The sequence below is a fragment of the Schistocerca americana genome, chromosome 1 (genome assembly GCF_021461395.2).
Source record: "Schistocerca americana isolate TAMUIC-IGC-003095 chromosome 1, iqSchAmer2.1, whole genome shotgun sequence".
In the NCBI taxonomy this organism is placed as follows: Eukaryota; Metazoa; Arthropoda; class Insecta; order Orthoptera; family Acrididae; genus Schistocerca; species Schistocerca americana.
Window position 1 is genome coordinate 816154192 of NC_060119.1, and position 27262 is coordinate 816181453.

The 27262-nt window shown below is 41.5% G+C and overlaps 1 protein-coding gene across 1 annotated transcript in view; it reads left to right on the plus strand.

The window, feature by feature from the left end:
* LOC124546062 overlaps positions 1–27061 on the plus strand; it is a 120561-nt gene extending 93500 nt beyond the window's left edge. The window contains exons 7-8 of the mRNA XM_047125010.1: positions 21575–21678; positions 26751–27061. Coding sequence (XP_046980966.1) covers positions 21575–21678; positions 26751–26876 — 230 coding nt within the window. The 3' untranslated portion in view covers positions 26877–27061. The remainder of the gene's footprint in view (positions 1–21574; positions 21679–26750) is intronic.
* The last annotated feature ends 201 nt before the right edge of the window (positions 27062–27262 follow it).

Below are 27262 nucleotides of genomic sequence, written 5' to 3' on the forward strand. Positions count from 1 at the left end.
CTGTTTCCGGTTCCCACATGTCTTCTCCGGTTCTTTCGGACACTTCACTTGTCAACTCTGTTTCCCATCCCCCTTCTGCGACTTCTGTCACCCCCTCTAAGTCACCGCCTTTTCCCATGAAACAACTGATTGATTCTCAAGAGCCAGTGGATCCTGTTGTTATTCCCCAACCATCCCTCCATTAACCCATGTCTGTGGGCAAGTGGGATGTAGAGGCCCTCCCTTGCAATCTGAAATGGAATACCTACATGATGCTCCCACGCGACTGAACGTGGCAGCGTCGGCACCACAGAGCCGCAGTAGACTCTGTAGACAGACACAGAGAGCCGCATCACGGCTGAAGAAAAAGCAGTGGGAAGATAAGAGTTCTGTTTCCTAGTTCTTCTCTCTCTGATTCAGTGACTGATTCTGGTATGGTTACTTGTACATTGTTCCATCAACTGACGGATCTCTACCATTCTTTGTTCTTTGTTCTGGGTTGAAGTTCCATGCAATCATTCACATTTCTTACTCTGAATATTAACAAAATATTTTCTGAGCTCCGGCTCGTCACTTTGCGACAGTTTACATATCAATCTGGGGCAGATGTTGTTTTTTTTACAGGAAGTCTTACTCGACCCGTTTTCCATTCCTCAGTTCTCCACCTTTTTTAATGTAGCTTCCTAACTTTCTACAGGCACTGCCTTCTTTTATAGGGAAGGCATTCCATTGAGGGATTTCGAAGTACTCAACAGTGGAAGGGGGATCGGGTGCATGTTTTGTGATCTCAGTTTACTCCTTCTTTATGCCCCTTCTGGCACAGGTCGTACTACTGCACGTTCGAGTTTCTATAAAGAAGAAATCATTTACTTGCTTCGTAAATCCCAAACCAAATTTATCTTAGGTGGGGACTTCAATTGTGTTCTGCAGCTGGTGGATCAGTCTCCTAATTTTAATTTCAGTAAAGAACTCAACGACCTGGTGCACTCCTTGCACCTGCGTGACGTGTGGATATTTCGCTATCCCACATTTGTGCAACATACATAGTTTACTCCTACGTCTAGCAGTCGCCTCGATCGCATTTACCTTTCAGATTCCTTGTGTGAGCAATTTCTTGATGCTGAGGTGATACCAGCCTGTTTTACTGATCATTGCACCATAGCCATCACGTTTAATTACGACCAGCAACCGGTGAAATTGTTTTGTCGTACCTGGATGCTTAATTTAACCTATTTGCAAGATACCTCTCTTGGTGTCATCCTGGACTATGGACCAGTACCCGTCTATTGTGGCCTGGTGGACACTACGTGCTAAACTACAAATCCGTAAGGCTCTCATGTGATTTGGAGCTGTGAAGGTGGCAGATGATCGACAAAAGCAAGAATTTTACTACTCAGTCTTACGTCAACTGTATGACAGTGCTACGCATGCTCTCCTATTGGTTACTGATATACAGCACATCAAAGCCAAATTGCTGCAGCTCAAGTACAATCAAATGGAGGGATTGCAGACAAGATCTCAACCATGTTCCCTTTTACAAGACGAATTGATAGCACTATACCATCTAGTCCGTTTACGGGCACACCGGAAACATGTGTGCCTTGCCTCCCTCACAACCACTGATGGTCGCATGTTCACCTCTCACCGTGACATTTCCAACTTTATTTACACCTATTTTACTCATCCGTACAATACCCATGTCCCGGCTGAAAACTCTCTCAGTGACTTTACATCCTTGCTGCATCGCGTCATTACTCCTCAATTAAATGACGCCTTTCTGTGTCCCTTTCAAAAGGATGATATATATGATGTTGTTACAGGATCTCAGTCCCTCAAGTCACCTGGATTTGACGGTATTCCTAAGGAGTTTTATGTTCAATTTTGGCCAGTCATTGGTGACACCTTAACGTCAATGGTAAATGGAGTGATGCGGGAAGTCTCGCCTCCTGCTCCTTTTCAGGAAGGTAAACTGGTCCTCCTCCGGAAATCCACAAGTCGACCTGTGATTGATTCCCTCCGTCCTATTACTCTCCTTAACTTCGATTATAAAATTGTTGTTTGACCAATTAATATCCGTCTCTCTAAGCTGCTCGATACCATTATTGCTGCCCACCAAAGCTGTGTGCCTGGATGAATAATATTGACTTCTGTTCTTGAATGTCGTGATGTAATTTCGGTGGCGGCTGCCACTAATATCCTAGGGGCTTTGCTTTTTCTTGATTTCCAAAAATCATTTGACCATGTCTGCCATGACACCTATGTCGGCTTTAATAATGATGCTCGACAAGTCTTAACTCGCCTTTTTACTGGTATCAGTGTCTTGGCGATTGTGAACCCCCCCCCGGATATCGATCCGACGAGGTTTACCCCAGGGAAGCCCCTTATCCATGTCACTCTTTGTCTTGATCTTAGAGCTCTTACTTTGCCGCCTTGCCAAGCATTTACATGGCTGGACTATATTGGGGGAATTTTTTCGGTCCGTGCATACGCCGATGACGTCATGGTTTTTGTACGACATGTCAAGGTCATGCCGAGGCTTAAGGATACCTTGGATTGATTTTGTCATCTTACTGATGATCGCATTAATAATTGTAAATGCATGTTCCTACCATTGAGAGGCTTCGATCATGTCATCATTCCTTGGGCATTGGTCATCAATTGGCATAAGACAGGGATCTTAGTGGATTGCAATCCGATCAAAATGGCGTCATTAAATGGCGTGAGATTACGAGTCGTGTTCACAGGGTGATCCTTGAACATGAATGCCGTTCCCTTAGCCTCCTTCACAAGGTACAGGTTTTAGAGACCTATGTTTTCAGCAAAGTATATTACATTGCGCAGGTCTTCTCGCTTCCCGCGACGATGCCTCGCAGACTGAAACAGCTGTTTGGTCAATTCCTGTGGCGCCGCCACATCTTTTGTGTCCGATATGAAGTCATGGCCAGGCCTCAAAAGCTTGGAGGACTGGGTCTTTCCGATATCAAAGTGAAGACATCCATCTTATTTGCCTGCCGCAATGTTTTAACCTGTATGCCGGCTCCGCATTCAGTTACCTCTTGTTTACTTTCCCGCCTCCAGCTGGTCAGTCTGACCCCTCCTGTTGATGTTGGACGGATTAATCCTAAATTGCGTTACATTCGTGAATACTATCTAATTATTGGTATCCTAGGTGCTGATATACTTTCTATGACGCATATTACTACCAACATGTTATCACCCCTTTGGTGTGCGCCATGTTCCCCTTCTTTTGTTGAACTTGCTTCCCCGTTAACATCTTGGAATATGGTCTGGTCTCACCTTAGTCTTCCTATATTGCCAATGGAGATTGCTTCAACGTGGTATAAGGCCATTCACTGTCTGATGATTGTTTTTTTCGTACTGGCCTTCATCCGACTGATCAATGTGAGGAATGTCATTAAACTGACACCTTACTTCACAGGCTTGTTGCTTGTGAATGGGATCACTGGCTCTGGGTCTGCTGTCAATTAGCTTCCCTTACTCAAGGGCCTGAAATCGCTTTCCCAGATGACATTTTCCTTCATCCGGACATATCCTTTTTTCCTCAGATGAAAACGAACATGATTGTCTGGCTCTTGGGTTACTATGTTCACTATGTTGTTGAAGGCGGGAATGACCCAGATCCCCACGTTTTTCACCATTGTCTGACAACTGCTATTTGGAAATGGCAGCGGTTGCCATGATACTGAACACTTTTTGCGAATATGCTTTTTCTTGTGTTTAACCGTCAGGGTGTTGGTTAAGTTCCCCTGTAATCCCTGTTTCTTCACTGAGCTTGAGTCCCCTCCCTTGTAGCTTTGTTTTGTTTTTCTTTTCCACATGTATTTAAAAAAAAAAGTTGACTAGAAGGGTGGGATAATGGCTTAGTCTTCTCGTTCAGATTTTAATTTAATAATTGTTTGTGCTTGAACTAATTCGTTGATTTTTTTTGCAGCTGATATTAAATGATGATTTGACTATGGTTGTCTGATTTTCATGAAAATACCAAGTCAATCTGATTAAAAAAAAGAAGGTAATGTGCATGCCTCCCACGCAGTGGGCCTGGGTTCGATTCCCGGCCAGGTTGTAGATTTTCTCCACTCATGGACTGGGTGTTGTGTTGTCCTCATAATCCTTTCATCCTCATCACTAGCACATGAGTAGCCCAATGTGGTGTCGACTGAAATAAGGCTCGCACTCGGTGGCCTAACTTCCCTGGATGGGACCTCCCGGTCAGCAATGCCATACGATCATTTTATTTTTTCTGTTGAAAAACCATCATATTCAGAAGAATTACAGATTGAACGTCCTAATTCTTGAGAGTTTTATTTCTGAAGTCTGTCAGTAGTGGATATATTGCCTGACAAGGTAAATCCAGACTAGCTGTATTTAGTTTATTTACAACTATACTGTTTGCTGTGGCTATGGTGAAATTGTCACTCAGAACTGAGTCCAACAATTTTAACAGGTGATCATTTCTGTTACAGGGATTGTAAGGGAACTGAATTTCACTCACCTCATTTTTAAATTTTTTTTTTTACATATGTAATGTGAATGTCTTTCAATTTTTTATAACAAACTGTATGTATTTGCAATACTAGTTGTAAATGAATTTAACTACTCTGTTACAGACTGTTCTCTGACAATATTAGAGAAGGAAAGTTGCCACTCACCATTTAGTGGAGATGCTGAGTCGATATAGGCATAACAAAAAGATTCATACAATTATAGCTTTCGGCCATTAAGGCATTTGTCAGCAATACACGCACACACACACACACACACACACACACACACACACACACACACACACACACACACACACACACACGCGCGCGCGCGAGTGGCGACTGGGTGGGGGTAAGGAAGAGGCTGGGGCAGGAAGGAGGAGAGATAGTATGGAGGGGGTGGTGGGCAGTGAAGTGCTGCAGTTTAGATGGAGGGCAAGAGAGAAGGTGGGGAGGGGAGGGGTGGGGTAAGTAGTGGAAAGAAGAGAAATATAAAGGCAGTGAAATGACGGCTGTGTAGTGCTGGAATGGGAACAGGGAGGCGGCTGAATGGGTGAGGACAGTGACTAACAAGGTTGAGGCCAGGAGGGTTTCGGAAACGTAGGATGTATTGCAGGAAAGTTCCCAACTGCGCAGTTCAGAAAAGCTGGTGTTGGTGGGAAGGATCCATACGGCACAGGCTCTGAAGCAGTCACTGAGATGAGGAATATCATGTTTGGCTGTGTGTTCAGCAACAGGATGGTCCACTTGTTTTTTGGCCACAGTTTGTCAGTGGGCATTCACGCAAACAGACAGCTTGTTGGTTGTCATGCCTACATAGAATGCAGCACAGCGGTTGCAGATTATCTTGTAAATCACATGACTGGTTTCACAGTTAGTCCTGCCTTTGATGGGATAGGTGATGTTAGTGACCAGACTGGAGTAGGTGGTGGTAGGAGGATGTATTCGACAGGTTTTGCATCTAGGCCTATTACAATGGTATGCAAAACCTGTCCCATACATCCTCCTACCACCACCTACTTCAGTCCGGTCACTAACATCACCTTTCCCATCAAAGGCAGGACTAACTGTGAAACCAGTCATGTGATTTACAAGATAATCTGCAACCACTGTGCTGCATTCTATGTAGGCATGACAACCAACAAGCTGTCTGTCTGCGTGAACGGCCACCAACAAACTGTGGCCAAAAAACAAGTGGACCACCCTGTCGCCGAACACGCTGCCAAACATGATATCCCTAATCTCAATGACTGCTTCGGAGCCTGTGCCATATGGATCCTTCCCACCAACACCAGCTTTTCTGAATTGCGCAGGTGGGAACTTTCCCTGCAATACATCCAACAATCCTGTAACCCTCCTGGCCTCAACCTTCGTTAGTCACTGTCCTCACCCATCCAGCCGCCTTCCTGTTCCCATTCCATTCCCATTTCACCGCTACACCCAGTCTTTTAATTTCTTTCTATTTTTCTCCTTTCTGCTACTAACCCCCTTCCCCTCCCCACCATCTCTCCTGCCCTCCATCTAAACTGCAGCACTTCACTGTCTGCCACCCCAACCATACTATCACTTCCCCTCCCGACCCCAGCCTTCTCCTTACCCCCACCCGGTCGCCACTCCCATCATGCACTGGTGCTGCTGCTCGCAGTGTGGTTTCAGCTGTCTGAGACTGCAGATATGTGTGCAAGTTGTGTTTGCATATGTGTGTGTGTGTGTGTGTGTGTGTGTGTGTGTGTGTGTGTGTGTGTGTGTCTATTGCTGACAAAGGCCTTAATGGCCGAAAGCTATAATTGTGTGAATCTTTTCGTTGTGCCTATCGCGACTCAGCACCTCTGCTATATGGTGAGTAGCAACTTTCCTTCTCTAATATTGTTATTCTCTGAATTACATACCACTCTCTTCATCTACCACAAAATAATTCAGTCTCAGGAGTTATCCATACTTCATTTCCATCTATGTGTGATTTTTTTTTTGTAAAGACGGGCAGAATTTTTGCTGTTAAAATATATTTAAGAAAGTATTGATATTTTAACTTGGACTTAATGCTTTCTAAATCTCGTACCTATTGTTCCTCTCATAAGTAACTTCTAAACAATACAGCTGTCATGTTATCAAACAATGGAAATGCCAGATAGAAATATCAACACTGTAGGAAGAGATAAACTGCTACATACGATAAAGAATACACATTAAGTTGCAGACAGGAACAATTAAAACACACTTACAAGATGTTTTTGGCCCCAGCCTTCATCAGTAAAAAATAAACACACACCAGTCACACACACAAGCAAGCACACCAAATGTGCATGTGACTGCCAACTCCAGCATCTTGGGACGGAATGCAGTTACCGTATGCGATGCGAGCACCAATCCGGAGGTGGCAGAAAAGGGAAAGGGATAGAAGTGTACACACAGGGAGAGAGAAGAGACAAATGCTGTCTGGCAGTGTGTGCAGGGACTAGAATGCCAACAGGTGCAATGTCAGGACATAGTGGGGGAGGGAGGTGGGAAAAAAGAGCAAGAAAGGAGATGGCAGGATAAGATATGCAGGTACAGTGGCAGAGAGTAGCAAACAAAGAGGGTGGGAGGTGCGAATGGGGAGGAGATGACAGGACAGAGTAGGTGGAAACTGTTGGGTGCAGGGTGTGGTGTCAGTATGCTACCATAGGTTGAGGCAGGGATAATTATGGGAGTGGAGAATGTCTTGTAAGGATAATTCCCTTCTGCACAGTTTAGAAAAGCTGGTGCTGGAAGGAAGGATCCAGATGGCTCAGGTAGTGAAACAGCCATTGAAGTCAAGCTTGTTTTCTTCAGCTGCACGTTGTGCCACAGGGTGATCTACTTTGCTCTTGCCTACAGTTTGACAGTGGCTGTTCATCCTGGTGAACAGCTGGTTGGTAGCCATACAAAAATAAAACGCTGTGCGATGAATCCAGTAGATCTCGTAAATGACGTGGCTGCTTTCACAGGTAGCCCAACCTCTGATGGGGTGGGATAAACCTGTGACAGGACAGGATTGGGAACTGCTGGGTTATTGGACTGCGCAGGTTTTGCACCTGGGTCTTCCACAGGAATATGATCCCTGTGGCAAGGGGTTGGGATGGGGAGTGGCGTAGGGATGGACTAGGGTGTTGTGGAGGTTGGATGGGTGATTGAACACTACTTTAGGAGGGGTGGGAAGTATCCTGGGTAGGATGTCCCTCATTTCAGGGCATAATGATAAGTAATCAAAGCCCTGCTGAAGGATGTAGATCAGTTGCTCCAGTCCAGAGCAGTACTGGGTGACAAATGGGACACTCCACTGCGGCTGGTTCTTGGGGATGGTGGGAGGATTGAGGGTGTGAGGAGAAATGGCATGGGAGATCTGTTTGCAGACTAGGTCTGGGGCATGGTGCCCGTCTACGATGGCCTCGGTAAGACCCTCAGATTCTAAGCAAGGGTGTTCTTATCACTGCAAATTTGTCACCTCACCAGACCTAGTTGATAAATAGATCTCTCTTACCATTTTCCCTCCCATCCCCAATCCTCCCACTGCTGCCAAGAACCAGCCACAATGGAGCGTCTCCTTTGTCACCCAGTACTACACCAGAATGGAACAACTGAATTACATCCTTCACTAGGGCTTTGATAACCTATCATCATGCCCTGAAATGAGGGACACCCTACCTGAGATATTTACCACCCCTCCTCATGTGGTGTTCCATTGCCCAACCAACCTGCACATCATATTCCATCTCTTCTCCAATCCCAATTCCAGCACCTTGCCACATGGATCATATCCCTATGGAAGACACAGGTACAAGATCTGCCCAGTCCACCCATCCAGCACTTTCTATTCTAGTCCTGACACAGGTTTATCCTACCCCATCATGGACCAAGCCACCTGTGAAAGCAGCCATGTCATTTGCCTGTTCCGCTGCAATCATTGCACAGTTTTTTTATATTGGTATGACTACCAACCAGCTGTCCACCAGGATGGATGGCCACTGCCAAACTGTGGCCAAGTGCAAAATAGACCACCCTTTGGCACAACAAGCAGCTGAAAATAACATGCCTGACTTCAGCAGTTGCTTAACTACCTAAGCCATCTTGATCCTCCACTCCACCACCAGCTTTACTGAACTGTGCAGTGGGAGTTATTCATACAACACATTCTCCACTCTCATAATAAGGTGTTGTGACTGTTTACCGTAAATGTATTAAATGATTAATTATGTCATTTTATGGTCATAACATGCTTTTTTCCCTCTTGACTTTCAATATTCTATTATAAATACAGAAACGAAAAATGCTCCATTCAAGTTGGGTGATGTCTGTGACAGCATTGGCTAGATTACTGCTCCTCTTGTCATAAAGCTAATAAACAGTGATATCTTGTTTTAGAATTTACATTTCGGAAACAGGTTTACAAATGGTGTGTAGGTCCACACTGTACTAATACATCCATAAATACTCTTGAAAAATTGTTTTTGTGTGTTTCAAAAAATGAAAAGGTGCAAAAAAATTGGTTGCCCTGTACTTACAAAGTGCCACCGTGTTGATGCCCAAGTTCCCTTGCTTAATTAAAAATGTCTTGCACTCTGAAGTTTACATTAATTTATCTCCAAGATGTGCTTTCCCACTATTACAAACAAGGACAGTGTTAGTCAAAGAAATTAAACTGTTAGTAAAAATTATTGATACACGCTCTTAGTTGCACATCACTGGTAGCTCTGTTGGTAAGGCAGTGGACTGTTGAATATTATAAGATGATGTTCATTGGTCACGGGTTTGAATCTAGGTTGCAATATTATTTTAACTTATTTATAAAACAAATTGACAGTCCTTTCATATGAAAACCAAATCACAATTATGAAATTTCACCACACCGATTAGGAGTGGAGCATTATTGTGTTTTCATTGGCATTTACATGCTCTTACATTTACAATGGCTGTTGACACATGTCACACTGAAAAGATATTTTCGAGTTAATGTGACCACACATTTGGTACTTTATTACAAACAATGTTTTTTTTCTTTGTACTGTCCAGCTAGGATCCTTTTTTTTTTAAGCTTTTGAAGTTTCATCATCTTACATAAAGATGAAGTAAGTCTGCTTCAGATGCTAACGTTAGGCACTTAGGGTTCAACTTTCGTTTGCTGAGAACAGGCTTGGTGACCCCGGGTTTCCTGAGCTGAGGACTGGTAAGCACTGCCAGTCCTCTGTCACTGTAAGCTGTGGGCACGCTTCAGCGACCACCATGTGTTGTGGCGGTGGAACGTTGTGTGTCACAGGGAATGAGAATCTCGGCTTGGCCGCCCAGATCACGATGACGGAACAAACCTCTGTAAAAAAAAACCTCAACCTCAAGGTGTGCTGAATGCCAATGAGATGCATGGCTGTTGAGGTCTAACGAGTAGTTAGCAGGCAACCTCTGGGAAACCTGCCGCAACTCTGTTGTATAAGGCTTACTCAGGCATGTGGGGCTCTGTCTCAGTGTAGCCTTATTTGCCTAGCTACTTGGTGGGACTGAGATAGAAACCTCGAAATCTTCTTCTTCTCCTTCCAGCAGGAAGGGTGTACTGCCTGGGAATTATCACACCCATTCACCAAGCAGAATGACGGAGGCTAGTGCTCCTGTTGTTAGTAACAGGGTTCTAGGAGTCATGAACCAGAATGTCATTGTAGTCTTCAAGAGGACGGAGGGGACATTTGAAAAAGTGTCCGTAAAGGATTTGTAGTGCTTTCTGATACACTAGTCTCTTAAGCGGTTGCAAAATGGTTCCTTTCTGGTCGAGACTAACCATGCAAAGCAGGTGGAACTACTTAGGAAGCCACAAAAATTATGGAAGTATAACGTTATAGCTGAATTGCATAACTCCCGTAACTCCAGTAAAGGTGTGGTCACCTGCCGTGATATTATTGACATCGACATTGCCGAAATCAAATAAATATGGGCATCATAGGGGATAATAGATGTGGAACAAAGGACACATAAGAATAACAGAGAAATTGAGAAGACTGCCACTTCCATTGTGACCTTCGATTGTGTGACTACCTTAACACATCATGCCAAGTTTCCTCTGACTTACCTAATCCTATGCGCTGCTTTAAATGCCAGCATTTTGGCCATACAACATTGAGTTGCAGAGGCAAAGTGACCAGTGGGAGGTGTGGGAAGGCAGCCCATGACACTGGGACTGACTCTCCATCTCTAGCAGTCTGTATTAACTGTTCTGGGAGCCACTCAGTCTGGAGCAGAGACTGCCCTGTTTTTGCAGAGGAATGCAAAATTCAGGAAATAAAAGTAACCAAGCGGATCCCCTACATGGAAGCCAAAAAGGAATATAAGGCAATGAAACCCCCTGTCTTTGCCTCTTCTTATGCTTCCTTGGTGCAAAAACCAGTTCCTAAGGTTGATGCTTCAACACAGACAACATCCAGCATACTATTATAAACCACCAGCACCTGTACTTGCACCTGCATGTGCCAAAGCACAGTTAACGATGTAGCAATCCAGGCAGCTATGACGGAAGAGACCAGTAATGCATTCACAGTAAGATCCCAAAGGCACCCCAAACACAAAGTGCCTCCCAATGATCACTTTCTTCAAAGAGAAATGTCTCTCATTGCCCCCTTTCCCGCTCATCTTTGCCAGGAAAGGTTCTCAGCATTTGGGTTGAAAGCTGTCCTGGGCATTGTCAAATGTCATTCTGGCATCTCTGACTGATGAAAGGAACACCATGGACTTTGATGCCTCATCACGAGATCCAGACAGCCCCTCCACCTCATCTTGCTCTACAAGCGCCTCACCATCCCGGCGCAAGTGGAGGGGTAAATCAAGACCAAACTGATGAAATGGCTCCCATACTGCAATGGAATACAAATGCATAGAGGACTCATATGGAGTAATTGAGATGCCTTGTACAGGACAGACCCTTCTGTCTCTGTCTTCAAGCAACTCATTTTAAAGACACTGACACACCTGTAATTGGAGGCTATCACCTTTACAGAAAAGACAACCTTACTGGTGACAGGGTGAAATGTGAGGTTGTAGTGTTTGTCAAGGACACTTTTCATTCTTCGCCTCTTCCCTTAACCACAACACTACAAGCTGTTGCTGTTTGGATAGTAGCTCGCGTTGCCGCCACAGTATGCTCTGTGTACCTACCACTCCATGAGCCTCATAACAGAGGGATCCTCACTCACCTTCTTGATGAACTACCCCATACCCCTAAAAGGAGACTTCAATGCATAAAGTACACTGTGGGATTCAAACACCACATGCCCCAAAGGTGAGGTACTTGATCTGATACACACACATCATACTGATGAACCTGAGCCAAGCTACACATTTTAGCACCACTAAGCTCGTCATCCCTTGCTGACTCTGCTCAGAAGGCAGTGGTGACGTCCTTCATAGTAGTGACCACTACCCTATCTGGATCCATCTGCCTGATGGGTCAGATCTTGAAAGGAAGCCACCAAGATGGTTGTTCAAAAAGGCTAACTGGATGCTCTACAGGCAGTTAGTCATTTTTGAGCAGTGTGATGGTGTCCAGAACTGGATGGCTCACATTACATCTGTGATTCACCATGCCGCTGATACATCCATCCCAAAGTCAATGGAAATGCCTGGGAGGCAACTTGTCCCTTGGTGGAATGATGAATGTCGTTCTGGAATCAGGCATAGGAGGGAGGGTATGCACAGATTCAATTGATGGACTGCAGATGAGAATCTTGCAAACTTTCTAATGGTGCATGCAAAGGTGAGGCGAATAACACAGGAGAGTAAGCAGAGGTCTTGGCAAGAGTTTCTGAACTCCATAAACATGTCCACAACTCCAGGTAAAGTATGGGAAGCCATCAGGAGGATCTCAAGGTACAACTCTTGACTGCCAATAGCAGCTATAAAAATACAGGGGTCTCTCATAACATGGCTGAGAGACATAGTTCAGACAATGGTTGAATCATACAAGGTCACCATAGCTGAGTCTAACCAGGATCCCACTTTCCTTTGAAATCAGGAGACATAGGAGAAGGCTGATTTTGATTTCCATTCCACCAACATCAAGGAATACAACCGGCCTTTCTTTTGAGGGAGCTGGATCCTGAATTGTCAGTAGGTTGTGACACAATCCCTGGAAACAACTTGATAATCTACAGCATACTGAAACAGTCGGACCAATGGTCAAAGGAGGTCCTCCTCCAGCTCTTTAATGAAATTTGGATGACAGGTGACTTTCCCAACTTGTGGAAAAAGTCTATTTTACTCCCAATTTTAAAACCATGGAGTGATTGGACAGGCCTCAGTAGTTATTGTAGTATTAGTCTGACAAGCTGCATAGGAAAGACACTGGAGTGTATGGTCAACTGGTGCCAAGTGTGGGTTCTCCAAACCAGGTCCCTACACAGATGCTCCCAGTGTGGGTTCAAAAGGTATCACTCCACACTCAATAACCTGACACTGCTCGAAGCAGCAATTCAACAAACTTTCCTTTGCAATTACCATCTTATCGGTGTTTTCTTCAATTTGGAAAAGGTCTACGATACTACCTGGAGGCACAATATTTTGTCACAGCTCTGTCAGTGGGGATTCCATGGACATATACCCACCTTCATATGGTCCTTTCTCTCTGACTGATATTTTCCACGCAAGGTTGGGAATGTCCTGTCTGACCATTTTATGCAGGAGAATGGTGTCCCTCAAGAGAGTGTTTCAAGCATCAAGTCATTCGCCACAGCAATAAACAGTATTATGTCCACAGTGTGACATTCCTTGTTTGTGGATTACTTCTCCATCTTCTGTGCATCTTGCAGCCTTGTAATGGCAACTCAACAATTGCAGCTGACAATCAAGCAGTTGGAGGAATGGTCTTACACACCAGGTTTTAAATTCTCTTTGGAGAAAACAGTTTGTGTTGATTTTAATTGTTCCTGCAGCCTGTTTAATTTATACGTTTTAAAACTGGGGGCACCATTCTCACTTTCAAGAAAAAGGTGAAGTGTCTGGACTTTACTTTTGATGACAGGTTAACATAGTTTCCACACCTTAAAGAACTGAAACTGTCTCAAGGCCTTAAACATCCTTAAATATGTCAGCTATAGGTCTTGGGGAAACGATAGGGCATGTCTGCTTCAACTTTCTAAGGCCACGGTGCGATTCCAGCTTGAATATGGATGCCAGATTTATGGGCCTTCATATCTCGAAATGCTGGATACAGTTCACCACGAGGGTATCAGGCTGTCAACAGGGGCCTATCGCATGAGCCCCGTTGTTAGCTTGTGTGCAGAGGCTGGTGAGCCTGCATTGTCTATTCAACATTGTCATCTCGTGGTATGCCAAGCATATAGGGCATTATCTGTTCCTACATTGCCAGCGTCCAGCTATGTTGTACAGCTGCCACTGGAACGGCTGTTTGATCATCAGCCCCAACCAACAAGGCCATTTGGGAACAATGCAAGGGAGAGCCTTGTGTTGTTAGAAAGGGGGCGAGGGCATCAATGTCTAAAGCCGGGGGGTGAAGTAGGGCACCCTCCTGGCTTCTAGTAAGGCCTAAACTGCTTTGAGAACTGACTTGTTACAGGAAGCATTGTACCCCAGACTATATATTTGAAATTAAATTTAACGAGATTTTTCACAGCCATCCAGATTTTATTACTGTATGCACGGATGGTTCTAAACAGGGTGATTTTCTCAGCTGTTCTGTCGTGTTCGCCAACAATGTCCTCAGGATTGGGCTCCCAGAGCAGTTTTCAGTTTATTACACAGAATTGTTTGCTATCCTGTGGACAACAGAGCAGATGAGATGGCGTCATAACGAGATATTCCTCATCTGCTTAGATTCTCAAAGGGCTCTTCTTGTTATTGGACAATGTGCACAACGGATCGGATGGTGAAAGTGCAGGACACTTTCCTTCTTTTTTACATCTACATCTACATCCATACTCCGCAACCCACCTGACGGTGTGTGGCAGAGGGTACCTTAAGTACCTCTATCGGTTCTCCCTTCTATTCCAGTCTCGTATTGTTTGTGGAAAGAAGGATTGTCAGTATGCCTCTGTATGGGCTCTAATCTCTCTGATTTTATCCTCATGGTCTCTTCGAGAGATATACGTAGGAGGGAGCAATATACTGCTTGACTCCTCGGTGAAGGTATGTTCTCGAAACTTCAACAAAAGCCCGTACTGAGCTACTGAGCGTCTCTCCTGCAGAGTCTTCCACTGGAGTTTATCATCTCCGTAACGCTTTTGTGATTACTAAATGATCCTGTAATGAAGCGCGCTGCTCTCTGTTGGATCTTCTCTATCTCTTCTATCAACCCTATCTGGTACGGATCCCACACTGCTGAGCAGTATTCAAGCAGTGGGCGAACAAGCGTACTGTAACCTACTTCCTTTGTTTTCGGATTGCATTTCCTTAGGATTCTTCCAATGAATCTCAGTCTGGCATCTGCTTTACCGACAATCAACTTTATATGATCATTCCATTTTAAATCACTCCTAATGCGTACTCCCAGATAATTTATGGAATTAACTGCTTCCAGTTGCTGACCTGTTATATTGTAGCTAAATGATAAGGGATCTTTCTTTCTGTGTATTTGCAGCACATTACACTTGTCTACATTGAGATTCAATTGCCATTCCCTGCACCATGCGTCAATTCGCTGCAGATCCTCCTGCATTTCAGTACAATTTTCCATTGTTACAACCACTTGATATACCACAGCATCATCCGCAAAAAGCCTCAGTGAACTTCCGATGTCATCCACAAGGCCATTTATGTATATTGTGAATAGCAACGGCCCTATGACACTCCCCTGCGGCACACCTGAAATCACTCTTACTTCGGAAGACTTCTTTCCATTGAGAATGACATGCTGCATTCTGTTATCTAGGAACTCTTCAATCCAATCACACAATTGGTCTGATAGTCCATATGCTCTTACTTTGTTCATTAAACAACTGTGGGGAACTGTATCTAACACCTTGCGGAAGTCAAGAAACACAGCATCTACCTGGGAACCCGCGTCTATGGCCCTCTGAGTCTCGTGGACAAATAGTGCGAGCTGGGTTTCACACGATCGTCTTTTTCGAAACCCATGCTGATTCCTACAGAGTAGATTTCTAGTCTCCAGAAAAGTCATTATACGCTAACATAATACGTGTTCCAAAATTCTACAACTGATCGACGTTACAGATATTGGTCTATAGTTCTGCACATCTGTTAGACATCCCTTCTTGAAAACGGGGACTTTTGTTTTGAACCATCAGGTACTCTGAAATCTGCTTTCTGTCACTTTTGCTAAACAGAAAAATCTTCCTACCTTTTTTTAATATTTCTATTTATGGCTGAAATCATTGATGCAGTAACCGCTTTATGATCGCTGATTCCCTGTTCTGCGTTAACTGTTACAAATAGTTCGGGTCTGTTTGTCACCAGAAGATCTATTTCGATATCTACCATTTTGTCATCTGTGCGACAATCTAGAGAAGGAACTAAAGTGCAGCCTTCCTCTGTGAAACAGCTTTGGAAAAAGACATTTAGTATTTCGGCCTTTAGTCTGTCATCCTCTGTTTCAGTACCATTTTGGTCACAGAGTGTCTGGACATTTTGTTTTGATCCACCTACCTACTGGGTGTTGTGTTGTCTTCATCATCATCTCATCCCCATCGACACACAAGTCGCCGAAGTGGCATCACCTAGAAAGACTTGCACCAGGTGGCCAGTCTACCTGACGGGAGGCCCTAGCCAAACGCGTACTCTGTGTAAAATTGAACTGGTATCCCATTAGGTCCAGCGGCCTTTCCTCTTTTGAGCAATTTTAATTGTTTCTCTATCCCTCTCTCGTCTATTTCGATATCTACCATTTTGTCATCTGTGCGACAATCTAGAGAAGGAACTAAAGTGCAGCCTTCCTCTGTGAAACAGCTTTGGAAAAAGACATTTAGTATTTCGGCCTTTAGTCTGTCATCCTCTGTTTCAGTACCATTTTGGTCACAGAGTGTCTGGACATTTTGTTTTGATCCACCTACCGCTTTGACATAAGACAAAAATTTCTTAGGATTTTCTGCCAAGTCAGTACATAGAACTTTACTTTCGAATTCATTGAATGCCTCTCCCATAGCCCTCCTCACACTAAATTTCGCTTCGCGTAATTTTTGTTTGTCTGCAAGGCTTTGGCTATGTTTATGTTTGCTGTGAAGTTCCCTTTGCTTCCACAGCAGTTTTCTAACTTGGTTGTTGTACCACAGTGGCTTTTTTCCATCTCTTACAATCTTGCTTAGCACATACTCATCTAATGCATATTGTACGATGGTTTTGAACTTTGTCCACTGATCCTCAACACTATCTATCTTGAGACAAAACTTTTGTTTTGAGCCATCAGGTACTCTGAAATCTGCTTTTTGTCACTTTTGCTAAACAGAAAAATCTTCCTACCTTTTTTTAATATTTCTATTTATGGCTGAAATCATCGATGCAGTAACCGCTTTATGATCGCTGATTCCCTGTTCTGCGTTAACTGTTACAAATAGTTTGGGTCTGTTTGTCACCAGAAGGTCTAATATGTTATCGCCACGAGTTGGTTCTCTGTTTAACTGCTCAAGGTAGTTTTCAGATAAAGCACTTGAGGATTGCTCCCATTCTCCTCCTCCTCACTGTTCAGTCCCCCTGCAGGCTGTCACATTCATTTGTGACCTGGAAGGCCATGTGTACATGGGAGGCTCAGTGGCTGGAAGTGAGGAATAATAAATTACATTACATAAAAACTTCAGTGCTACCATTCAGAATAGTCTGAAGAAGTGGCCCTTCTATGGCTTAGAGTGGGACATTGTCCATTGGCCAGTGGAACTCCCAGTATGTCAGATGGAGGACACTGCTGTCAAGACAACATATTTTAACTGAGTGTGTTGTATATGACGACCTGAGAGTTGAACTGTGTCTCCCAAAGGATCTGCCCTCTATTCTAACTGATAATGAGTATTGTTCGTGTTTTAAGATTTTGTGTGATATCCAGAATTCTTCCCAAAATATTGGGTGTGTGATCTTAATGTATCACAGAGTGGATGGGTCACTTATTATTTATAAGTAGTTGTCCAGTAGCTTTATCTGTCCCTTTTTTAAACATGTTTTTACAGGTGTTTTATCCATGATTTTATCTAGTTATTCTGCTGCATCTCCTTGGGATTTTATTAAGGGCTTTTCTGAAGCTCATCTTACTGTGGTTGCCTTACGATTCTTGTGGGGGGCAATGAAACTTGATTTTCAGTTTCATAGGCCTTTTTCCACATATTTTCATGATATTCATCGATAAATCATTAATGCAAGGGTGTTGAAGACCTTGCTTTTTAGTGCCCTCTGCCATAATTCATCATCACTATCATCCACCTTGATAGCTGGTTGGTCACCATGACGGAATGCCATGCAACAGGGCCTGGGTTCGATTCACAGCTAGGTCAGAGATTTTCTCCACTCAGGGACTGGGTGTTGTGTTGTCTTCATCATCATCTCATCCCCATCGACACACAAGTCGCCGAAGTGGCATCACCTAGAAAGTCTTGCACCAGGTGGCCAGTCTACCTGACAGGAGGCCCTAGCCAAACGACATTTCATTTCATCATCACTAACATTAGCTTATCACTAACATTAGTTTAAAGTCACAAACATCACAGCCCTTATGTTTGTGGTACCTGCATATTGTACATGCTTTATATCTCTCCACATACAAAACCTCAATCTCCTACACCTTGGTGTACTGTGGGAGTATTGTGATATCTACACTATTACCAATGCCTTCCAAAAAAGTGAACTGTTTGTAAGCAAAGTCGAAACATTTATCCTCTGCAGTTCATTTCTCAAACTAACATTAAATCAAAGCTATACACAATACGTCCTATCATCGAAACAACTGCTACAATCAGTTCTTCCTAACATTATTTTCATATTTCATGTAAAACTTTTAGAAATTTATTACCCTTCCAGGACTCAAACCTGCAATCTTCCTAATCATAGTCACAGAAGCTATTTGTTGCACCACAGAGTGCGTGCTATGCGCGGTAACTCTGCTTAGTATCTTGTTGACCGGAAATCAGCACTCAAATACTAACAGTATCACCATGCTAAAAGAGCGGAACATAAACACATCAATTTTTGTAACATTTCCGCTATCAGCATTCACAGAATTCTTTTCTATTGTTACTTAAAAGTAAAGTCACCTCCTCCCCATTCTCACCTCCCACACTCTTTGTTTCCCGCCATCTGGCAATAAACCTGCCCATTTTTCCCCACTCCTGTCCCTTTTTGCTCTGTTTTTCCCCACCTCCCTGCCCCACAGCCGCCTGTCATGCTGCCTATTGGCCTTCTAGCCCCTGCACACTCTGCCAGACAGTCTTCGTATCTCTCACCACACGTAACACTCTTCCTCATCCCATCCAAATTGCTACTTGCATGACATGTGATTGTTGCAATTCAGCTCAAGATGCTGGAGTTGGCAGTTACGTGTGAATGAGGTGTGCTTGCTTGTTTGTAAGAACGTTGTGTTTCTTTCTTGCTGATGAAGGCTGTGGCCGAAAGCTTTATGCAAGTGTGTTTTAATTGTACCTGTCTGCAGGTTAATGTATCTTGCTCACTGTCATGGTAAGATTTATAAATACTGTAATACTTTTCTTTTTGTATTTAAATCTAATGTCATAGAAGGTTTAGTCCTAAGATTAATAAGCACTGCTAGGTTAACCATTTACTGTTGCTTTTACATCCAAATGACCGATGTCAGCCAAGTCTAAATTAGGCAACAACTATTAAAGAGAGTCAGAAGATTGATGACTAAAGAAAATTGTGATGTGACCTTCAGTCCTCACAGGGAATGATTCTGTATGAAATAATTCAACACTGTGCAAGCAAGAACTCCAGTTGTCTTCCAGCAGTACTATCAGACAGAAATTAACGCTAAAGTATCCAAACATAAAGTATTCTGGTTGAGTCTGCATACTTTTGTAAAATAAATGTGAGACTGAATGGCTAGGCAATACTTATCTTTTGGAGGCAAAACGTTTATTATGTCTTCAGAAACCAACAGTGGGGTGGGTCTTTCTCATGTTCGGGACTGGGTAGGCTGCCTTTCATTTTTAACCTTCCCCTCTCTGTCTTTCTTTCTCACCAAGGAACCAACTAACAGTTTGGAAAGCTAGGATAATATCATCACTTTTACGTGTCTATCAGTAGTACTAAACTTTTTGCCTTCTGATCATATGTAATGGCCATAAATTCTGTCCCATATTTACAAGTTTCCTCAACTGAATTTTCCTTTCATACTTTTATAATTACTCCTCTTTAATATTGGAGATACGAATGCATAGTCTTATAACAATGTGACTTAATAGTATCTAAAATGGACTTGGCAAAAGCATTGAAGATTCTGATGAAGTATAAATACTACCTTGGTCTGATTAATACTTCTGAGCAATGGATGTGCCAAAAGCCTCATAACAACAGATATATACTGCATATGACACAACCAAATAAGTGGTGATATGGATAATCGCACACATATGTGACAACTCACAGATCTCGCATTGCTCAAGTTTGTCTTCGTGTTAGTGAGAGAATTATTCTCATAATTGTGCTCTATATCATCCTCACATTGCAATGAACATTGTGGTTCAAACTGTTGCCAGCATTTCCAACTAGACTTAAGTCAGCTGACTTGCAGTATCTCATGGATCTTTACACTGATTTGGAATGCAGACTGTAATATTGTCTTCTGATCTGTTACCAACATTGATGTCGGAGACTGCAGTTTACAGTTGTGCATACTCTTCTTGTGCAACTGCTGTATCAGCTGAAAGCTTTAAAATGAGCTGCTCTTTTTAGTACAATACTGTGGTTTGGTCAAAAATGACAAGTCTCACTCTCACATAAATTATAGTACAAAATCACATGTGTACACAAGCTTCATATTACTCTCTTTGATTTCCATTTTTGAAAAATTTGTTGCTCTTTCTATGCTTGTCCATTTATACAAAAAGAAATTCCATTGACTGTTACTAGAGGTACTTCACTAGTAAATTGTAATGTTATAGTATTTCCAAATCTAATTGTTTTGCCAGATTAGTTCATAAATTAAATATCATTGACCAATGGTAATGGTATACAATAATAAATGGTGAAATTAATGGAAATTATTTACAAAAGATAATGTTACAATTATTTTCAGGGACAGTCATTGGGCTTAAATAGTGTGATTATGGAGGCTTAGTTGACACATTATACATTTTATCCCTGCAAAAATGGAGATTATGTTAGTTCACAAACACAAAATAAATTTATATAAAATTGTCACAATTAAAACTTTCAGCCAGCAAGGCCTTCATCAAAAATAGATGACAGGCACACAAACACACACTCACACAAATGCAGCTAACACACACGACTGAAGCCACCAACACCTCCGCTATATGGTGAGCAGCAACTTTCCTATTCATAATATTGTTACATTCCATTCTGGATTTTCCATTGTTTGATTTATATAAAATTAATATACATAATTCTGTAAATAATGCTGTTACAAAACCAGTAATCAAAAAAAACTCTCCATTACGTTTTGCGGCTAAAACTTTGATGAAATCTTTTGGGTGATCAGCCAATTGGTAGTGACCACTCAGCTGATCACCCGAGAAGATTTCATCATTGGAATATGCCATGAAAATCTGTAATCACACTAAAACTTTGTCTTTGTAGAGTCCTCTTGTGAAACATATTTCCTCACTTTTCAGTCTTCTTTAGCATGAATATTTTAATACTACTACAGTTATAAATTTGTTATACTTAAACTATTTGGTGTGCTGCCACAGCACAAGTGATTCCATCAATTATATTAGAGCCCAATTTATCTGTATATGTTAATAAGGCATTTTTATTTGGGGCACCAAGACAGGTGCATCACACATAAATATAATTTTCTGTTACTGATCTTAGTGGAAGTCAATATTTAAAAGTGTTATACTTTGCCTCTTTATATCAGCAGATACAACTGCTAATAAGGATATTTTTTTAAAAAAAATATGGCATTTAAAAGGCGCTGACTAATATAACTAAATTTCTTTTTATAACAGGTGCCGTTCACACTGAAATGTGTAGCAGGATAGTGGAGATAGAACGAGGGATCAACCACACCTTTCACGTTAAATGTGAAAGATCACCTGACGGTGATGAGCAGGTGAGCTCTAGAGTGAGCTTCTGAAAGTGTTATACACCAGTATCTGTATACATAAACATTTTACCATAAAAACTTTTACTTTAAAGATAACCAATATAATAATAATATTAAGTCTGATAAGCTAAAAGCTCCATATATTGTGAGAACTTTTATTCATGAGGATTTATGCTCTTAATGTTACCATCACATTTAGCTTCTTTTAAACCTTTCCAAGTAGTGTCCTATTTTATGTCTCTTTTGTTGAACCTCACATTCCTTTCTTCATTCCTCAGTCCACTTGAGTCAGCTTTTCTATAAGTAATTATTCAAAACAATCTTTTACAGTTTTGTTGCTAGGAATTCAGTGTAATATAGATGAAAATAGCTTCTACACCAATTTGGTGCACCTCCATGCCATATTTAATTTCTTGAAGTCAATTATATTGTTTTCTTTAGTTTTTTCCCCTATAGTTGAAATTAAACTTTGCTTTTAGAAAAAAGGTAGAACAAGTTTTGCTATCCTGTTCTTTTTACTTTAAGGATTGTTTTTTATACTGTATAATGTTCTATTTACATTTAGAGAGGTCCATGATTTCTAATTTCTTAGATTTTATCAAAAAGAAAGTTTGCTTCATTATTAGGCAGACTGCTGCATACAAGTGTATTAATCTTGCATAATTCCTCTTACTAACTACATGTTTTATGTTTTGTCTCTCTATGGCCAACTACTCACTGAAACTGTCTAGCACTGTCGTACGTGTTGTGAATGTTCATCAGAGAAGTGTGATATTACCATTCTATTCTTTATATACATAAATGAGCTGATAGACATGTTGAGCAGTAATCTGCAACTGTCTGGTGATGACACTGTGGTGTATGGGAAGGTTCATTATTGAGTCACTGTAGGAGGATACAAGATTACTTACACAAAATTTCTAGTTGGTAAATATCAAAATAACATTGCAAAGCAATATGAAATGGAACAGTCACTTAAGGATTGTAGTAGGAAGGCAAATAGTCAACTTTGGTTTATTGGGAGAATTTTAGGAAAGTGTAGCTCATCCATAATGCAGACCACATATAGACTGCTAGTGTGAGCCATTCTTGAGCACTGTTAAGTGTTTTAGATCTCAACCAGACTGGATTTCAGGAAGGCATCAAAGGAATTCAGAGGCATGCTACTACATTTGTTACCAGAAGGTTTGATCAACATGTGAGTATCACAGAGATGGTTTGTTAACTCAGATGGAAATCTCTGGTGAAACACTATTGAAAACATCGAGAGATCTAGCACTTAAAGCTGACTGCAGAGTCATTCTACTGCTGCCAACATACATTTTGCATAAGAACCATGAAGATAAGAAAAATTAGGGCCTGTAGAAGGCATACATACAGTCTTGTTCCACGCACTCTGTGAATGGAACAGGAAAGGGAATGACTAGTAGTGGTACAAGGTACCCTCCATCAGACACGATACGTGGATTGTGGAGTATGTATTAAATGTAGATATGTGACTGTAGCAACTGTTCCTAGAGATGGAACACTTTCAATATTCTTTTCTTCACTTTTAAGTTAAAATTTTTAGATCAATCTGATTCAAAGGTAGACTCATATATGAAGTTTGCCATGAAACTACTGTGTGTAGTAGGATTATGGTCAGTCATTTGAATCTCATCACTTACAAAAGCGATTTTATTTTCGTTATTGAAATAAATAAATTGATGTGCAGTCTTTGTTGACTAGCACACAGATAGTTCTGGTCCATACAAAAATTTAGTTTAAATCCTGTAGAGTCTGATAACTTACCTGCATTGTTGTTATCAATGACCAATTCATTAGCACCTAAAATATTTTCTTTTTTCAGCTTTCCATCATACTCCTAATTAAAAAATTGATTTTGGTAGTAATTTAACTCTGCTTCTGCCTTCCCATGGTTTAATAATATTTACAGGTTGGAAGCGTATTATCAGACTTCACTGGCTAATAATTCAGAAATAGTTTTCATCCACAGCGGAAAAGGTGCCTTACTTTATATTACCCCACCACTTTGTCAAAAACCTATTGACTTTTTGAGGTGATAATGACAGTTCTTATCACTTCAGTTGGCTTGGCCTCATTAACACCTCTCCCATTCAACTTGGAGCTTATATGCACTACTGTGCATACTATTACTACTTGCATTATTAATATTATTATTATTATTATTAGCAATGCTGGTAAGAAAACATTTTTTCACACAACCAGCTTATCATTTACCCCTCCCCCCCCCCCCCCTCCCTAGGACATTATTCGCCCTTCTGTAGGCTCATCCTAAGATGTTTAAAATAAATCTCACTCTAGTGATCACGGAAATGGATTGCTTTTTTTCTTTTAAAATAAGAACTACACAGACATTCCTCTGTGGCATAAATAAACTTCCTAAGGCTGTATGGGATGTAGTTAATAGGGCTGTTGATAAAATATTGATATATTTATTTTGGTGCTTGCCATGTTGCATATAGATATTCATAGGCTAGAAACTTTTCCTGAATGAATATCTCTCTCTGCTGTGGAGTGTGCACTGTTTTGATTAATAAGAGCACTGCACATGAAATTAAAGGTCACAAATCTGTGTTCTGGTCCTGCACACAGTTTTAATCTGCCAGGAAATTTTAGATCTCTTCTTTGCTGTATCACTAAAGCTCCCTAATACTGTAAATTAAATGTCTGGCAGTTAGCAAATCCCAGAATAGATCCTTTCTAAATCTGAATCAGACTTACAATACTTTTCTAATTTTCCAACATAAGGTCCACAGCTCATGGACTCGCAATAGCATTCTCGCTTCCCAAGCACGGGTTCCCGGGGTCGATTCCTGGTGGGGTCAGGGATTTTCACCTGCCCCGAGATGACTGGGTGTTGTTGTGTCGTCTTCTTCATCATAATTCAGCCCCACTGTTGGAGGAAGGCAACAGCAAACCACCTCCATTAGGACCTTGCCTAGTATGGCTGTGCGGGTCTCCTGCATCATTCCCCTATGCTCTGTCAGAAGCATTGGACTTCATTCCCATTTCAAACACAAGACATATCTCAATACTCACTGCATCTGTCATCTTCAGAGAAGGCGTTTCACCTGAATTTGCTGTGGATGGATCTGCTCTGGAAACAAGTTCTTGAGGTTTTCTAAGCAAGATCATGTGAAATGTAACACATCTTTCTATGATTATGTGCTAGTTAGGAGTTTTACACATTTCTATTGCACTCTGTAGCCAATGTAATGTAACTGGACAAATAAAAAAAACTATTTGCCAAGTGGTGATGGAACACACACATAAAAGGAGGTTTTACTTATACAAGTTTTGGAGCCAGTGGCTCCTTCTTCCAGCAGAAGGGCTGAAGGGAAAGGAAGAGGAGTGAAGGAAAAGAACTGGAGAAGTTTAGGAAACTGGACAGATTTCGGTCAAGTCACCCAGAACTGTGGGTCAGAGGAGACTTACCTGAGAGGATGAGAAGGAAAGATTCTTTCCTGTGCCAACCTTTTCATGGGTCACTTGAAGGGGCTTTCCTGGCATCCACAAGCCTTCAGCACCTTGTTTGGTTTAGATACATTGATGAGATCTTTGCCATACGGATTCATGGTGAAGCTGACCTGTTTAAATTCCTGGAATCTTTAAATACCTTCGCCCAGTTAAGTTTCACAAGGTTCTATTCTGAATCCCATGTCACTTTCCTTGATGTTGATCTCGTCCTCACTGAAAGCCAGCTATACATTTCTGTCCACATTAAACCTACTAATATTCAGCAGTACTTACATTTTGAGAGCTGCCTTTCTTCATATGTCAAATGTTCCCTCCCATACAGTCTTCTCATTCAAGGCAGTTGTGTTTGTTCAGCAATACACCACCATTCTCACCTCAGTCTTCATAATTACCACACCAGCCTAGTTCAAAAGCAAATTTCCTTGGCCATCACATCCAATACTGGTACTGCTGATCTCTCCAAAAAACAACTTCAGAGCACACAACTTGTCACTCAGTATTATACTGGTCTTGAATGTGTAAAAGGAGTCTTTCCCTCTCATCCTGTCCGGTAACACTACCCTGATCCGCAGTTCTGGTTTTCTGAAATCTACCACCTTTTCCTAAACCTCTGCAGCCCTTTTCCTTCACCCCTCTTCCTTCCCCTCAGTCCTTCTGCTGGAAGGAGCCATTGGCGCTGAAAGCCTGCATAAGTATAACCTTGTTTTATGTTCTCCTGTTGCCACTTGGTGAGTAGTTTTTTACCTGTCCAATTACAATATATGTCATAAAATAATTACATTTTCTTGACGGTCACACAAGAGTGTCCATTTCTTTCTTTTTGTGCAATTGACGTCTCTTGTTCGACTGACCACAGTGGATCCCATACACATTGTCAAGTATGTGCTGTAAAAGAATTTTACATTGAACATCTTCCTTAAACAAACTGCAGATTCCTGTTTCCCACCAACAAATTGCCTTTTGCTTCACCTGAAATTGGGCCTACATTTTACCTCATGTATCCACACATTGTATTCCAAAATACTTGCAATTGATTAATTCATTCCAAAATTTAGCTCCTGTCACTTGTACTGTGTTAGAAATAGTTGCGCAATTTATAACAATCTCAAATGCCATAAAAGCAGAAGTGTTAAAGCAGAAGAACGGCACACTCCCATTCAATCAGCATAATTCCAGACAGTTTTATCCACTTACAAATAGAACCATATATTTTAATGGATCTTAACTATTTCAGATTATATTCCCCTGTGAAGCTAGGCAATCAGTTTTAACACTTTACGGTGTCAGGTCCTATAAAAAACAATGCCAGTGGTGAACTTCTATTCAAATTATTCATATTAAACGTATTATCTTAAGGACTAGTCAAGGCCATAATTTGTTACGTTAAATGGGAATGAACTGTTGTGTTGAAAACAAAGCATAATTTCCTTACAATAAATAAGCATCAACACATGTGCAGGAGATGTGTCTAATGATTACTAACTAAAAATAGCGTAACTGCATTGATACACTATTTGCAGAATCCTAAAATTTGAACTGAAGCAGAACAAGTTACAAAGTAATATTTTGGTCCACAGGTTCTAGCAGGCAGTCCTTTAATATGTGAAGGTATTCTGTCTGGAATTGCAGTGCACTCTGAAGGGGAAGATGTCCACTTTGTTGCAGTAACTCCATATGCGATGTGGATACTACAAAACACTTGATGCGTATTTTGGATGCTATTATGTTATTGCTATTTCTGTGATACTATTTCCATTCCATTGTATTTTGTAAATATTTCTGTTATTCATGTTATTGCTGATAAAAACGATTACTACTGTAGTCTCTGTGATTGAATATTGTGACCAAACATGTTTGTGGTGCTTAAAGATGTACAATAAAACAATAACTTAATATTATCTGCATAACCAATTGTATTAGTGTTATGGAATTCCTGAACTCTTCCTATCCTTATTCATCACAAATATCAAACAAATAAGACAGGAAAATTGTAGAAAATGACTATTTATTCAGTTTCAGTATTTGCTGCTGCATATTTCACATTAATTTTGTGGAAACTGCTATTCCCAAGATGAAACATGAACACAAT